At 36.6% G+C, this 16,369-nt stretch overlaps 1 protein-coding gene across 9 annotated transcripts in view; it reads left to right on the top strand.

Annotated features, from left to right (window-relative positions):
* CPNE8 (copine 8) overlaps nt 1–16,369 on the top strand; it is a 99,321-nt gene that overhangs the window by 56,893 nt on the left and 26,059 nt on the right. For 7 of the 9 annotated variants that reach the window (XR_010609772.1, XM_065665604.1, XM_065665627.1 and 4 more), the window contains 3 exons: nt 2,450–2,491; nt 8,220–8,295; nt 14,691–14,744. Coding sequence is in view for 8 of the 9 variants with exons in the window: in XM_065665604.1 (XP_065521676.1) it covers nt 2,450–2,491; nt 8,220–8,295; nt 14,691–14,744 (172 nt within the window). In the remaining variant the exon portion in view is untranslated. Of the gene's footprint in view, nt 1–2,449; nt 2,492–2,701; nt 3,375–8,219; nt 8,296–14,690; nt 14,745–16,369 lie in introns of those variants that run through there. The other 2 variants (XM_065665651.1, XM_065665640.1) reach the window with 1 other exon arrangement.

Below are 16,369 nucleotides of genomic sequence, written 5' to 3'. Positions count from 1 at the left end.
TAAGGTTACCATACAGTCTTCTCTTCTCCAGGCTGAACAGCCCGAACACCAAACAGAATTACAAACGGCAGTGCAGAATAGCCTGGATAGAAAAAATAATTTTGATTCAATTGATTTGGGCTCTCAAATAGCACACACAGTTACTTTCTGCATAAAGGTTTGAGGACACAAATACCCAAACCCAAACGTTCTCTAACCTTGATTTTTTAAGATTTTTTTAAACCATGTCATTTAAGATAACATAGTACTGTAGAAATGGTAAAATACCAGTATTTGAAGATTTGAAAGGCCTTTTAATACCTTGCATGTCATGCAAAATAGGTAAACTCAAGATCTGTGATCAATGCCTTTAGTATGAAATAAATTTCAGGAGATAGGAGCTATTCAAGGAAGAATTGCTTTTATGAAGTTACATATTTGAAGATCCTTCAAATTAAATACAGTTTCCTTTGAAGGGTCAAATACTTGGTGGGATAGAGAAAGTTTGGAGCTGGTCTTGACTTCATTCCAAAGAATAATCAGTTTTCATTCTAAGGTGACTTAACCCCAAACTGAAATTCTAGAAGAGGGGTAAAAGGTAGCAAATGGTGTGGTGAGAGTCATTAAATTTGAGTTGAAAAGAGAAACATCCAGACAAAGCAAATCCTTTGCCTGTTCTGGAATATCATAAAAAATGAAAACCTAGGCATGAATTTGTTGGTGCACATAGTATCAGCTGTTGATCAACTTTTTCCCAAAACTGTCCCTTCCTTGTAAAGAAAATTATTCCAACACATATTCAAATGTATTTCATAGGAAGAATGAGGAGCAGCTTCCGTGGAAGCAAATTATAATGTCATTGCTTGGATTCCTGTCTCATCTATTAATAACACAGACCTAATCACTTCATGTGAAACTGTTCCAAAGAATAGAAGTAAGCAAGCTGTTGCTTAAAATATAGAAAGTCTGGAGGTGTTATTTTTCTATCCCATGTTCAGTTCACTTTAGGCCAGATAGGATTCATTAGTACTAATTGCTGAATTTATATATACTCCTTCTCTAGTAAAGGGAGATAAATAAAACTAAAAACTGCCTCCATCCTGATATGCTTCCTGTTTCATTACTGGTGCTGACGATAATATGCTTTATAGTATTTGCATTTTAAGAAATCTGCTCTTCAAGTAAGTATGTAAAATAAGATTGATCCTTTACATGGGAAATTTTTGTTTTCCACATTTTGTGTCTTTTCAGTCATCCCTGAAGCAAAAATAGTTAGAGCTGTCCTTAGAGGTTCACTTCACTCGTAAGGAAAGAGTTCATCTCCACATTCATCTTCCATTTGAGCTTGCCCACCAGTTCCTTACTCACTAAGAGGAGGATGAGTATTCCCACACTGTCCAGGGCATTCTGGCAGTTTGGGAAGAACTGGTACCCAGTGTCTGTTGTGTTCTCCCCACATCCCACAGGTTGCTTGTCCCATTTCATTCCAAGGAACCAGAGTCATGGTTATGTCGTATAATCTGATGGTTAACTAGTGTAGTCCAGTGAAGGAACTAAACTATCCTGTTGGCTTTATAGGAATTAAAAAACCAAAATTGTGCTGCACTTTTGTGTCCTCTTTGGTCAGTTGGCCAAGCAGCCTCCTCCTCTATTGAGAGCTAGAGGGGATTTTAAGAGGGGAAGAGTGCAGTCTGTAAAGAGCTACGAATTCTTTCATCTGAACACACAAACAGACAAGGCCTTCACAAAATTTTGGGTGGATCTCACCAGCTTTCATTTTCCATCACTGCACAGTGTTTAGAAAAGGTTAATACTGTCTACAAGATTGAAGTTTTATTGTGTTCTGGAGTAGTTACTTTCATTTAGGAACCAAAATCTATAGATTAAAATTCCTTTTTGCTTTAAATGTGCTTTACTTTGTATTTACTTTGTATTGTGAACATTGCTTTTTATCTGTACTTTGCTACTTAATGATTTTGTGTTATAAAGGCCCTCTCAATCTCTGCACACTTCTCAAATATGGATATATTACTTTTTTTTGTAAGACGTTATTACCCCACAGTAGATACCCCGTTTCCAGGCATGTACCAAAGAAACCTTCACAATAAGTTCTAGATAGTTACTGTTCCTAAAAACATTGATAATACTTTAGGTTTAAAAAATCATTTCTTAAAAAAAAAACCAAACAACAAATCCCACAAAAAGTTCAGAGCTTCAGGAGGTAAAAATGTATTGGTTAAACTCAAATTGTTCCTTTAGTTTCCACTGTATTTTACTTTTAATTTATGAAGATACGTTGAGTAACCTGAGTGTCTTGCTATTTTCTGTCCCATGAGAAATTACTAGAAAATTATGCCTTCTGGATTTGGCACAAGTGTTACACCCATGTGCTATTAAAGTACAAGTATTAAAGGTAATCCTGGTACATTTTAATATATATTTTAATTGGTTGTGTTTTCTATTTTTTCAGGACAATTAAAGTAGAAGTGTATGATTGGGATAGAGATGGAAGGTAAGACATTAATTCTATTGTTAAACTGTAGGGTTAGCCATGCTTAATAAATAGGTTGGTCTGTATATATTTAAACATTTATGCGCATGTTTTAAAATGTATAAATACACAGTGTCCAGAACAGGACTAGAGAATGTATTTATCAACATTTAGAGGTACAGGTACTGGATATAAATTTTTGCTGTGCTACAGTTCTGTTTTGTTTTGCAGTTGTGGTAAGCCTGTCTCAAACATGGTACGTGTACCTTCATACATGGAAGAAGCAAGATGAAATGCTTTTTGATTTGTAAAATCATTTTTGTGAATCTCATGTTATCAGTTAATGTATGCATATGAAGGGAGGCATAATATATTTTGTAATCTGTTTTCTTTTGCTTAAACCACTGCTTCATAAAGCATTGCTTTTCAAATATGATAAAATGCATAAGCCTGCAATTGCTCTTTCATGGTTGCTTAGATATTGCAATGTGGAAACTACCTATTAATTATCAGCATTTCAGATTGGGTTTGAATGTTCATTTCCATGCCTGTCTTCATCAAAATGTGGCTCTAAACTCTCAAGTTGAAAGACCTGGGTTTTAAACCACTCCATTGCTAGAAAGAGGCTGGTAGAATATAGTTGGCATTTCTGTTACTAAATTCAAGAAAGGCACTCTGTTATTATTCAAGCTTGCTATCTGTACTGAGTGTACCTTTTTTCTGAAGAAATTCTGCTTTCAAATTGCCTTTATTTTGACAAACTAGATGGAATTATTTTTTTATCAGACTGGAGGGATACCATTTAAAAATGTTCGAGCTTGTATCTTAATACTTTGGTTATAAACTTTACTCATAAATCATGGTACTAGAACTTGTATGCAATAAATGAATATATTGATTTCTATTTATCTTTCAGTTGGTCTGTCTTAAATATTTCCTATTAATCTTAATTTACATCTTTTACTATATGGATATGCATTTGTTTGTATTTTTCAGAGTATATTATTTATTATACAGTGATGTCTTTAATATTGCTAATGCAGTTTGCTTCTAATGTTACATCTAATGATACTGTGCTTCTGTGGCCCAACAGATCTTGTAATAATAATAGGCAAATTTATTGTGTGCTCCCACTCATTTCCTTGTTGACAAGGTCAAAAACCAGTTTCAGACTTCTCAGCTTATACCTTCATCTTCTTGGTTCCATCATGAAGCCTGTTGGTTTATAAGCATTCTTCTCACATTTATACCTTCTATAAATACCTCTAATGCAATTTCATCCTTCTTGATTAGGTATTCCCTGGAGAGACAAAATAACGTATTTGGCAATTAAAAATACAAGGATTTAAAATAACAAAGCCATATTAGCAAAAAATCACTTCATCTCTGTAATTATGAATTTCTATTAACATCCTTCATTCCTCACTTAGATTTACCAAATCCTTAAAATATGTGATATATTTATACTTTTATGTATAAACAGCAATATTTTTAATAATGTAACAATAACAATTGAATTACATTACCAATTTAATAAAAAGCAAAGATTATTTATTATTAATTTATCAAATTCTATGTGCTGTCCCATTTAATCCAAAATCACAATCTGAGGTATGATTAAAAAGGAAATGAAGAAATCTGACAAATAGTATTATGTAGCTGCAATTCTGAGTGAAATCTTCAACATACTGTGCAATTTAGGCAGTCATTAGCCTCTACACTCTCCCAAACAGTTTGAAATATTATCTGCTTTTGCTTACCTCCCACTCTGAATACTTAATATATCAATATCTAAAAAACCCAAAAAGTGAAGGCGGCTTATTCACATATACTCCTTCTTACTCTAACTGCGCGACTTTTTTTGCCTTTTTCTTTGTACCTATTTGCATTTAGAAGTAGGCAGGACACTGACATCTTACATGTTCAATTCTTCAGAAAGATGAGACAGCACTCGTCTCATGTAACTTCAGACAATGTAAAAATCAGACAACTAGATTGGACTAATCATTTAAGCTACTTCAGTAGCTTACAGGGAAAAATGGTCTGATTGAATCCATCCTAACTGGAATAAATTGCCAGTTCATGGGGCCTCTGACTTACTAGTGGTTGTAGCAAAGAACCTAAGTGCCTAATTTAACTTTGACATTGCCAAATGTATCTGAAGTGAATCCCTCTCAAGAATTAGTCTATCAATTTTTTGTGCAGTGGTGCTGTTACTTGTTAATTAACTATGTTAATTAACTATGTTAATTTCCATTTTTGGTGGACTCTTTATAAGCTGTTGTTGCACTAATCACCTTGTTATGCTGAATTTGTTTGCTCCAGAGATGTGCAGAGTGGGCAGAAACAACCTTTGAAAGGTCATCAGAGAGCCTGCTAGATAGCAAAGCAATTTATGCTGAGTATTGCAGGTTATTCTGCCATCAGTAAGGCAGCATTACTGTGCACATACTTGGTTTCTGAATCTTGACTTGACTGACCTCAGGTCCTGACTTGCAGGGATTTTTTGCTTTTTCCCCATTCTGTGGTATCTGTGCTTTGAAAAAATGGTTCCAGGGTGCTTTGTGTTGAGCTTCTTACTGTCATGTTCATGAATTACACTGATAAGAGTAATTATATATTCCTAGCTCTCATTTATTCAAACATCACATAAACTTTCTTGAGTAATAGTAATATAGGGCCTTTGTAACATTAATACAGTAAACATTTCTTTGTCTTGAAACAGTTTTTGCACAAAAAGTGTCAAAATGTGAACCACTTGTTCTAGATGATCCTTTTTATTGCTTCTAAGAGCTGTGACAAATCCAAAATATGTGATACTATAAGAAATCACAAAGTTGGTTTTGTTACTTTGGACAAGTCCACTTGTGTGAAACAGAGAGACTTTTTTGTGGAGTGTCCTTATCAGGGAAGTACATGCAGACAAGTTTTGCAGAAGGAAAGAATAGGATGATGTGCAGCTTTGCATCGGCACATTGACAATACTCTGACGTTTTTATTTCTCTCTGAAGGCTTTTTCACTGAATTTCAGAGAAATTGCTACTTACATACATGGTGCGAAAGCCATTTTGCAGACTTGATGTTTGTGATCTGTTACACGGAAGTGTGTTTTTCTTGAATTTTAAAACTGTAAATATTACCGTGCTAACCTGGGGCCATCGAAACATTCATCTGAGAATCTAAACCCTGCAGGAGGGACTGTAAATCTCAGATTCTAGGCTTTCGCACCTTATTTCTTGTTCTCCATCTTCATCCTCCTTCTCCAGCTAGATAGCTGATTTTTAAATTATTGCACTTTTCCCCTACTCATTGACATATTTCTGGTGATTATTTGCCTTTCCTCCATTGTTGGTTTTTAACTTTAGATGATTAAAAAAAATAATAATCTTAAGTTAATGCAATTCCGAAAGTGATTTTCAGCACTTAAAAGCACAGTCTCAAATGTGAAGCTTTAGGGAGATGGGGATCAAGTGATTATTCTGTGTGCTAAGAGCCTCTGATATCAGTATTCTGATATGTCACTCATGGACAAAAGTCTTCCAGTTTAGGAATATTTGGTGTTAGGAAGGCAAAGAGAACATCTACTTTGGATTCTCAATCCAGAGGCTAATAAGGATAGCCATTTGGGGAAGTGTGATTATGAATATCAGGAGGGGTCAGTGCCTTTTAATGGCAAAGACAAAGGCAAATGCTGTCTAACAGGCACTCATCTTTCTGCACCAACCTAGTGCAGGGGCATACATCCATCTGAATACTGAGTGTTAAGATCCGGGCTGATGATCTTTGAAGTGCAGAGAACTCTCAGACTGCTTATATATGTCCATACCTTTTTACTGTGGTTACTCAGAGGAATTATGTCTTTGTAACTCAGTTCTTGTCAGTCTGTGCATATTGCTGCAAGGAAAAGAGGCTTTCCAGTGTCTCTTAGAATTAAAGAAACAACCACTTTTAAGCAATATGTTGGGTTTTTTCCCCAGAGTTAGCCCTGTCTGGAATTGCTTATGTTTTTTCTGTTTGCTACAGGATGTTTAAAGCTATTGTTTGAATTTCTGCCTTTGAAATATACAAGCTGACTTGAAAATTTAAAGTATGAACTGTTACAAAAGGGAAAGATTCCTCGTTAACCAAGGTGAATTTTTCTCCAGTACCATGGTTACCCAAGGTTAAATACCTCTTACATGCTACAGCCTATATGGATCTCAAATTCCATAGCCTGTATGCATGACTTCCTCTGTTCCCCTAGTTAAATAGTCATTCCAGTCTGGAAAGCATTTATTCAAAGGAGATGATGCCTCCAAAACTGTGTTCTTAAGGAGAGTCTTAGTCTGTCTTGGAAGCAATTTCCTTATCTTCAAACTGGAAGGGGAGTGTTGTATGAAAGGTGGTCCCTTCTGAATCTGAGTAATCGGAAATATCTTCTCCATAAGGTATTTCTCAGGTTTTCTTGCAGGATGCTTTGCAAGTGCCTTGTTTCATGTGCATTGGTGTGATGACTGGACCTTTGAAATGTTTGGTTTGCATGTTTTGTGAGTTCATGCTGGTGTCATAAAATGGGATTTATATTTGGAGTTTTTTTCATATCATTTCATTATGAATAAACGAAGAAAAAAATTCATGTTGCTGTGGATTTCCATTTTTCCTCTTCTTACAACATTGAGATTTATTTAAATTTGCTTGTAATATTTATAGCTTAATTAGAAGTGTGCTGTATTTGTTAAAAACAAATTTTACAAGTAACAAAGTCATAAGCTGGGGTTGGAGTAGGTGAGAGTTGGAGCAGCAGTGAAGAAAGTTCATCTGGAAGAGTGGAGAATGAGAACAGGTCTTGTGACTGCTGGGAGTTGTGTAGCCATCTGTTAGGCACTCACCCCTGCGGTTGCTTCCATTCCAGGTACCTGTTTGAGGTAAGAGTTCAGTCACTTCTGGCAGACCTGTGGTTTCTGTGCCCAAGCTTCCTGACCTCTTACTCAGCCACCTTACTCAGCAATGCTTCACTTCCCCGGCCATCCTGCTCACAGTGGCTGTTTTGCAGCATGACATCCACTCATTAAGAGTTGACAAAGGAGTTTTCAAAATACAGGTGACAGCACAGGAGTGTTGAATGTATTCTTCGAGAAGGAATAGAATTTAGAAAGGAGAAGCTTGCTAACCACTGCTTTAGCATTAGTTTAAGATCTGCTTTCAAATGTTGTCTGATGCTCTAAGTTGACTAGCCTCAGTGGACTGCTTTTCTCTTCCCAGATCTTCCCAGAAATTTCTCTTCCCAGAGGGTCTTCCTCTTAAAAGTACTGTTGAGTGTCACATTGCACAAGTTGGTAGGGATGGTCTTTCTTGGTTCAAGTTACTCCTTTCACACTCATAATACCTCCCTTTCTCTTACATAGTCTTACACTGGGATGCCAGTGGTCATCCAGTGAAAAAATGGTGATAGTTTTTGATAACCTGCTTCGGTTTTCAGATTCTATAAGGTTATATTGGGGTCAGGTGACTAATTTACAACCTAGTCCTCATTGTGCAGCTAAGTTAAGCAGAAGCTATCAGAAAGTTTAAGCTTTTCGTCTCTAAATTTTTATTACTAATAGAGTGAACACACAGCAGAGGAAGAAATAAAGATTTTTAAAAAGATTTTATCTTTTGCCATTGCTCCTTTCTTGGGGGCCAGTTCATATTGGCTGTCCTCTCTTTTGTAAATAGCTGTAATAGATGATTTTTACAGTGCACTTGATTTGAAAACTTTTTCTTTGTACAGCCATGATTTCATCGGAGAATTCACAACAAGTTACAGAGAATTGTCGAGGGGGCAATCTCAATTCAACGTCTATGAGGTAAGTACTGTGAGCATCGGGAAATAAATGAGAACACTCCCAATATTTTCATGGCAAATTGATTAAATTTGCACAGTACTTGTAAAAATCAAACTTTGGAATGTTTCACATTTCCCTTTTATAAACAGTAACAGAGAATGTAAAAGCGTTGCTTCATAAAAAGATTTAGAGACAAGTAGGTATGTGTGCATATGTGTGTATGCACTCTGGGCTGTGACAGAGCAAGAAGAGCACTTCAAGCAGCTGGGTTGGTATGCTTGGAGTAAATACTGGGTTACCCCCACTTGTGTATGAACAGTTTGTCATTTATTTCTTTTGCCGACTGTTACATGTGTTGTATGCTGCTTTGTCCTATCCGAGGAATATCTGGTGATTCCTACAGCAAATGCAGAGTCACAATGCCTTTCCCCATAAGTGCAGATTTTACAATCTTTAGAGTTTTGACGCAGGGCTTACAAGTGACGGAGAATTTACCTTATTTGTTGGCAGGGTTTTTGTGGTCAGTTGCCATCTTTGTATCACTCTTCTGGTTTAGGATTCATACATCTGCCAGCTACCGGGGTTGACAGGAAGTTGTCAATTCAGTAGTAGAGTTTTATTGTGCAGGCTTGTTTATTTTAGGTCTAATAAGTCCCCAGTTTAAGACTCATTTCTTAATTTAGCTTGAGATTATTGGGATTTTCCAAAAAGTAAACTTTCCAAGATGAAACCTTATTGAGCATCAAAATGTGCTGTAATTTACTCTCAGAAGCAATCGTTGAGTTTGTGGAAACAAAGATTAAGATGCATAAAATTGAAATGTCATAAAGGGACTCATTTTTGTCATATTTCTTTCTTTGGACAGAGCCCTTTAAAAAATATACCAGATTTGGGCACAAAAAAATTGACTGGAAAAAAAATCATTAGGACTCCTGCATTAAAAACTTCATTGTTAAATTAATATTACAGAGAAATCCTAGTCTAGAATGAGAAGTGTATCATGAAATTTCAAAATGTGTTAAATAAGGAGAGGTAATGGGAGGAAGAGAATTAAAATTTATTTTGTTACTGAGAAGTGTCAGTTTACATTCTGCAGTGTTAAACCCCAGTTTTTTATAGATCCAAGAAATTTCATTTTCATTTTGAGTCCCCGTTAATCTTATGCATAACTTAGGTCACTTCAGCGTTGTCTTCAGTAGGTAACAGTGTGTAGTACCTTAACTTCAAATACTGTGAATGTGCTCTCCAGCTAGAAGCAGTACAGCTGAGTTGGAGTTATGCTAGTAAGTTCTGCCTAGGTTGTCTTACTAGTGATCAGTTCTGGTGCTGACATGACATGGTTGTCCTTTCTTTAGGACCAGAGATAGGAAGTCTACTCTGTGCTATGTACACATACTGGCACATACTGTATCAAGTGCCTGCACTCTATTGCATTGTGTTGCTGGAGTTGTCTTCCAGAATTCCTGTAAAAGGAATTGTTTTCTTTCCCATGCTAAAACAATGTGCATCGTTTCAAGCTCCACCTCTTGTCTGTGTGTGTATGTGTGTAAAACCCTGTGTTTCCCTTTACGGTTTTTCACCCAGTAGTAGCCTAGTGCTTAGCACACAACTAGTGCTTAGTACCTAAGCGTCTAATTCACTGTTCTGATGATAGACATTCTTGGTGCATTTACATAAAACCCCTCAGCTGTCTCATGATACTGATGTAGTGGTGGTGTTCGGGAGCAGTGGTCTGCTTAATTAGAGCGGTGTCACCGTATAGCCCCTGCAAGGACTCATGAACAGCAATTTTCACATGGAAGTAATATGTGTATTTCAGGCACTTTTCTATTCTCCTGTGTGAAAATACATGTTACTGCATTTGCACATGTCCAGCCGTGTGTGTTAAAGGTTTTTAGCACCCTCCATCTCACACATGCTCATAGACAAAGCGTATGAATTGTGCCACATACTTTCAGTTTCTCTGAGGTGAAGTGCTGTATCTGTAGGTTTTGCTCTGTAGGGCTTTTATAGCTTCACTTACTGAGATTTGCAAAGAGTCATCTTTAACTTCACTGTTTTGTTGTCTCTCTCATTTCTGTTCTAATTTTTGCCGTCTTTCATTTCTGGATATGAGCATTCATACAACACAAGAAAACTACTGTGTAGGCAAGGTACAGTCTGTGCTGTATTTATTGTCCTAAGGTGTTTATATACTGGGGACAGGGGAACTTTAGAAGAGTCCGAACACGAAGTTCACATTCAGTACTTCAGATCACAGAGTCATGAGCCCAAAGAACAGTGTGTTATACAGAGACTATTTTGGTGTGCATTTTTTTCTTTTACAATTTCCAGACAGTATCTGTGTCTGATAACTCTTGACAGATCCTTTGATGAAATCTTTTGTCCCTGCCAGAGTTTATAATAGTATATAATAAATATATGTGTTCAAATAGTATTGAACACAGGAGTGGTCCAGTTTTGAGTTTAGATGTGTTTTCCTTTCTTTCACTTTGAAGAGTCTACAGTCTCTTCTAATGAACTTAACAAGATGTTTGTATCAGTTGAGTAATGAATATAACCCAGGAAAACACGGCCTCTGCCAGGGTGCTTGAGGGAAATATAGGAAAGGTGACAGTGCATCCTACTAGAAATTGCCTTCATTTTGCCTTGGTTATTGGAGCCTTGCTCTTTTGGGTTTAGACCCTGACTCTTATCCTCATGCAGCAGATTGCTGTCATCACAACACAACAAATGCCCATTCCTTCCTAAGTCTGATTACCCAAGGTATTATTCTAGTTAAAAGCAGCCCTCTCTTGAAAAGTGTCATCATACACAGAGCAATCGTGCTCTCTAGGAGTTCTGATAGCATAAAATGGGTCCTCTTACTGCATTAGCAGTTTCAACCCTTGGCTTATATAATGCAGACCAAATATAGTACTTGAAGAAAAAAAAAAAGGCACCTAGTATTTTTTTCCCCTGTTGTTTAGGAAGTCTCTAAAAGTGTTCCTTCTTTCCTGTATTCCTTCCCAGCTTCTACCTGGGACATTGCATGGGATATTTTACTTGGTATTTCTTTAGTGACTGTATCCTTGATCTCCGGTGTTACCGGAAGTCAAGATTTTGATCATATCCCTCTCACCACTACCTTCCCCAGAGGAAGGTAATATCTAAGACTCCCAAACATGAGCAATGGGCATATGTGCCATCTGAAAAAACAGGAAAAAATCAGCTTTTTCCACCAAATCTGCCTTTAACATAGTCTTGTTAGTATGACCATCTCCTCTTTCAAATTAGTGGCTAATTTGCCTTCAAGTTATACTGCAGGTAATACAAGTGCTTCTGCTATGTGATGCCACCTGGTGACTTGTGGATTCATATGGGCTGTAGCTGCTTTTGGGGCAGTTGCACAACTAGCTGTCTTGACGACTGCACTTCTGTTCCCTCTTTGTCCGTTCTGGCAGGAGAGCCTATTCCTGAATTTAGACTCATATATGTGTCCAGGTTGATGAAACTCCTGACTCGCCTGGCTGCAAGATCTTCATTGGTGCAATCATAATCCCATGACTGGAACTTCTTTCAAGTTCTGCTTCTCCCAAGGGTGATTCAGATATAATACAAATCCATCTAATTAGTCATGGTCATCATGGTAGTTTAATTTCAAGACCTCTTCCCTCAAAGTAAATACTTAAGACTTCCTCCTGGTTTGTGAATATGCTTTTTGAAGTATTTAGGTCAGCTTCTGTATTTGCGCCGTGAGTTCTAATGTCACCCAGTTTGCATGCACAGTGTCTTTCTGAACTGAGCTATGTTTTTTAATCCTCATGGAATTATATTCTTGCTAATAATGAGAAGGCAGGCCTATGTGGCTGTAGCCTGGGTTTTTTTTTTTCCTGTATGGTGTACAGATCTTTGTTAGTCCTTAAGCTATCCTTTAATTGGTCTTGGACTACTGCCATTTAACTTCAGTATTTTGTAGAATTTCATGTTCCTAATATAGGTGATCACATGTAGGATGGTTTAGACATGCACTAATGCAAGGCAGGGAAATAGGGTGCTCCAATTATGTACTGCATTATATTGAAGAAATGGTCAAAGGTGCTACTGTGCAGAGCAGGACAGAGATAACTGAAAGCTATGGGGTTTTTCATATTTAGATCCAAGATCAACCCAGAATTACTGTGGTTTCCTATGGATAGTGTCACAACACAGATTACTGTATGCAGTAAAAATGTCCTCTCCTGTTGTATTGCTGACATGACTTCTGCCCTACCAGGAATATTCTGTCATAACATTTTAATTAATTTTGCAGTTTCTTGAATATAATATCAGTATCTCACTCACATGAATAGCGTGCATTTCTTGAGCATCTTATGTTTGCCTCCCCACACTGCAGTCCTCTGTATTTTGGTACTGCTTCTACTTGATTTGTCTTTGCAATATCAGAACAAAAGAGGCTGGACAAATTCTTTCTTAATTGTTTTGCATTTACAAACTGACCCAAGGCAGGTGGAGAAATTTGTAGGAATCCCATATTTTCAGATTAGAAACATTGCTATAACAAGCTCTTTTCAATTGACCTTTTTTTAAAAGGTAAGAGTTCATGTAGCTTCCTAGGTTACTGTGGGGTTGTGAGACTCCGGTTTGTTTATAGTTACCTGAAATTTGAGAAAACAAAACAAAACAAATAAAATATATTAAAAAACTTCCAACAAACAACACACAAACCCCACATCAATATTATAGTAATAGTAGTACCTGGAATTACATGGGAGATCAGCTGTCATTTAATTCATCTGTGATCAAGTAGATGCCTTGTTTCCCGTAATATTTCACTCCAAGCTCTAGTGCATTTCCTAGCAATTCCTAAGCATCCAATTATCAAGTTACTTGAAGCAGAAAGTTCAGATGAATCTCCTTTTTGGCATTTACTGACTGCTGGCAAGAAATATGCTGCTAACTCAGGCCTGACCATTGGGTTCTGGAGAGCTGTGAATGAAGGGCCACAGGGCAGGCAGGCAGTCTGTTACCTTCATCTTCCTCTTCTGGGCAGTTGTCAGCAGGAGTCACTTTCTGGATAAGATTGTGGTTCAACAAGAATTGCTGCATTGTTAATAAACCACCATTCCACAGATTTAATCCGTTGCTTGCAAGTCGTATTGTTAATAAGAGAAATGGGTTATCTGGGGTTTTTTTAAGTATTAAAGGGTTTATGTATGTGTAAGGCAGTAAAAGCTGTGATGAACACTTAACAGATAACTGTGTGGCATACTGGAAGGAAAGAAAGAGGCGCTGTCATTTAGCCTGTTTGGGAAGACCTCAGATGATAGTTACCTGTTTCTGCCTTAAGTTTCACAGCTGTTCTGTGTTGCACAGGGAATATGATCTTTAGATGTAACATCATTTTGCTTTGGGGGAGAGAATTTTTGGAGGACATAGGTTACAATTTTGCCCATTTTCAGGCAAAATTCTTGAAATGTTTTATAGTAGTTAAGTGACTAAAATTTCAGTTGGGAATGTTTTCATTCTTTGTCATTCACAGAACATCTGTGAGTAGCTTACATCAAAACTCGGCAGTAAGCCACAAGGATTTGAGTTTCCTGGTTATATAGCAGATCATAGATTGACGTAATTAACAAAATAATGTTTTGCTTCCAAATTCCATGCACTATTTTGAAAAAAGCAGGAGTACATTTTAATATGTATATAATAAAACTGACTGAGACTTGCCTTTGAATGGGTAGGTATTTAGAAGGGAAACAATTTTTATTGGTGGCTACAGTGAGAAATCTCATAGGCGTGGGTTCTGTGAAGATGCTTGGGTATGGGGAGTGCACAGAGCCCCGCAACTCCTGTACATCAGTAAGGTGGTGATCTATGCTATTTTCATAAAGCTACTGACTAGCTTTCATTCAGGCACAGTATGATCTGTCCCCTTAATTGCTCTTTCTGTCAGCCAAATCCTGTTGCACCAAATACAGAAACTAGGAGCAGAACAACTCTCATGTTTCTCAGATAGTGCTGAGAAGATGGAAACAGATTGACCGGAATGTGAAGAGGAACATTGTGAGATGGAGAAGCTGTGACACAGTACACTGAAACACTGGAATCAGGCATGCAGAAAAATGCAGAATCTTGTGAAAATTCAATGAAGTGTTTCACTGAGTACTCAGATTTAATGAACACTGTCACCTCTGTTTCGCAGGTCCCCTGTTTGTCAATAACAGCACTGGCTTACCTAGCAGGTACCACGAAGATAAATTCACTGGTTTTCAGATATTCCTGTATCCCAGCATTGGGATGCTTAAGTAAACAGGACGCTTAGTGAATTTAGAATCCACTAAAAATAGACTATTTTCTGCATCAAAAGTATCTTAACGCTTATCTTTATGTTAAATCATTAATCATGCTGCTTTAATATTTGTATGTGTTTCTAGGTAATAAATCCAAAGAAAAAAGGAAAAAAGAAAAAGTATGTTAATTCTGGAACAGTAAGTAAATATATTTTATGTTACTGGATGCTTTTATCGTGAAATAGATTGTAATTGACTTGTAATTTAACAGGATTAGAACAGAAGCTTCTGTGAAGGCCACAACAGTAAATTATTTACTGTCATACAGCACTCATTTCAGATTTTTTTAATTTAAAGAGTCTGATAAAAGCTCTGACCAAGTGTGCAATGAATTCCAAAATAAGTTATACTACAATTTCAGTCAAATTTCTGAAATTACTGGACTATTTATCTGAAACATAGATGGACTTTCAGAAGTCAATTTTCTTCTTAAATTTATCTGCTGAGTTATCATCAGTAAAAGCTAGTGTGCTTAGCATGGCTAAACCAAAATGAGTCAACATTTTTTATTACATACGAGTTTTTGTAGGTTGATGTTAAAAGATCTGTTAGTTCAGTTTGGGATGAGAGTTTAATGTCCTGTTGTTCATATTCCATAATCTGTTTTATGAACCATTAGCAATACAAATAATTCCCAATTTCTCAGCTTCCGTCTTCTGGCATCCATGAAGTTCAAACTATCATTAAAAAAATGAAGACAAATGTTGAAGAATTGTATATTGCAAAACTAATCAGATGTAAGATAGGTTTTTTGAAACATCCAGCATGTGGGGGTTTTTCCACATGAACAGTTCCACTGAAGTCAGTAGGGCTACTTTCACTCTGAACTCTAGCCTGGAAGGAATGTTTTGTCATTCTCAAAGCTTGTATAAGTCTGTTCATCAGTAGGAAAATAAACACTTATTTTGTACCTCTGCTTCAAATCGTGAAAGAATTAGCATAAGCAGCTTGTCCGTGAACAGTTACCATTCAAGATCTGATTCATTAAGTAACCTTTTTTCTTACATATTCCTTTTACTACAATTTAATGTGTTTAAAGTTCTGTTATGCTAAATCAGTGAGTGAGAAACTTATGAAAAATTACTATTTTAAATCAATACTAAGTATACTCAGAATGGTATGAAATCTGGCTTTGGATACAGGAAAGCAAAAAATGCATTTGCATGTTCAATTTTCCTGTTAAATTTGAAGTATTTTAACACCTTCATGTGTATCTGCATTTGAAAGAACATGTATTAGTCACATTTGAACAGACAGAATCAACTGTGTCTTGTTAGCCTTTGTCTCAAATTACATGGAAATTTCCAGTAAACAGTAGTTAGCAATTTTCTCTGCTCTTTCACTGTCAGTATTCTGTTGGTTTTGTAATTTCTTTATCAAGTCCTTTCTGCATCCATTTGCCCTTACTTCTGTTAGTCCTTCAGGCTTCCCTTATGCTTCTCCAAATTGTCACTTTCCTGTGTGTTTGCTTGCGGGTTTTTTTTCTCTCCTCATCATTAATCCAAGATATTCCTTATATTACAGTTTTCTAAATTTTCAACCAGGCACCACCATTATCATTCTCCCTAACAGGAGGAGCTGGCTTCTGGAGAACTTTAAGTAAAGTGGATAACTATCATGGACTGCTCTCTCACTGCTGTTTTAAAGACAGTGTGCATACAGTAACCATATCAATTCATTATTACTTAAGGGGTCATTTTAAGTGAGACAGCCAAAACAACATGCTAAGCAGAAATGTTTAGTTTACACATGATTAGTTTTGA

The sequence above is a fragment of the Lathamus discolor genome, chromosome 1 (genome assembly GCF_037157495.1).
Source record: "Lathamus discolor isolate bLatDis1 chromosome 1, bLatDis1.hap1, whole genome shotgun sequence".
NCBI lineage: Eukaryota > Metazoa > Chordata > Aves > Psittaciformes > Psittacidae > Lathamus > Lathamus discolor.
The sequence above is the reverse complement of the archived record's forward strand: the minus strand, read 5'-3'. Positions and strand labels throughout refer to the sequence as shown.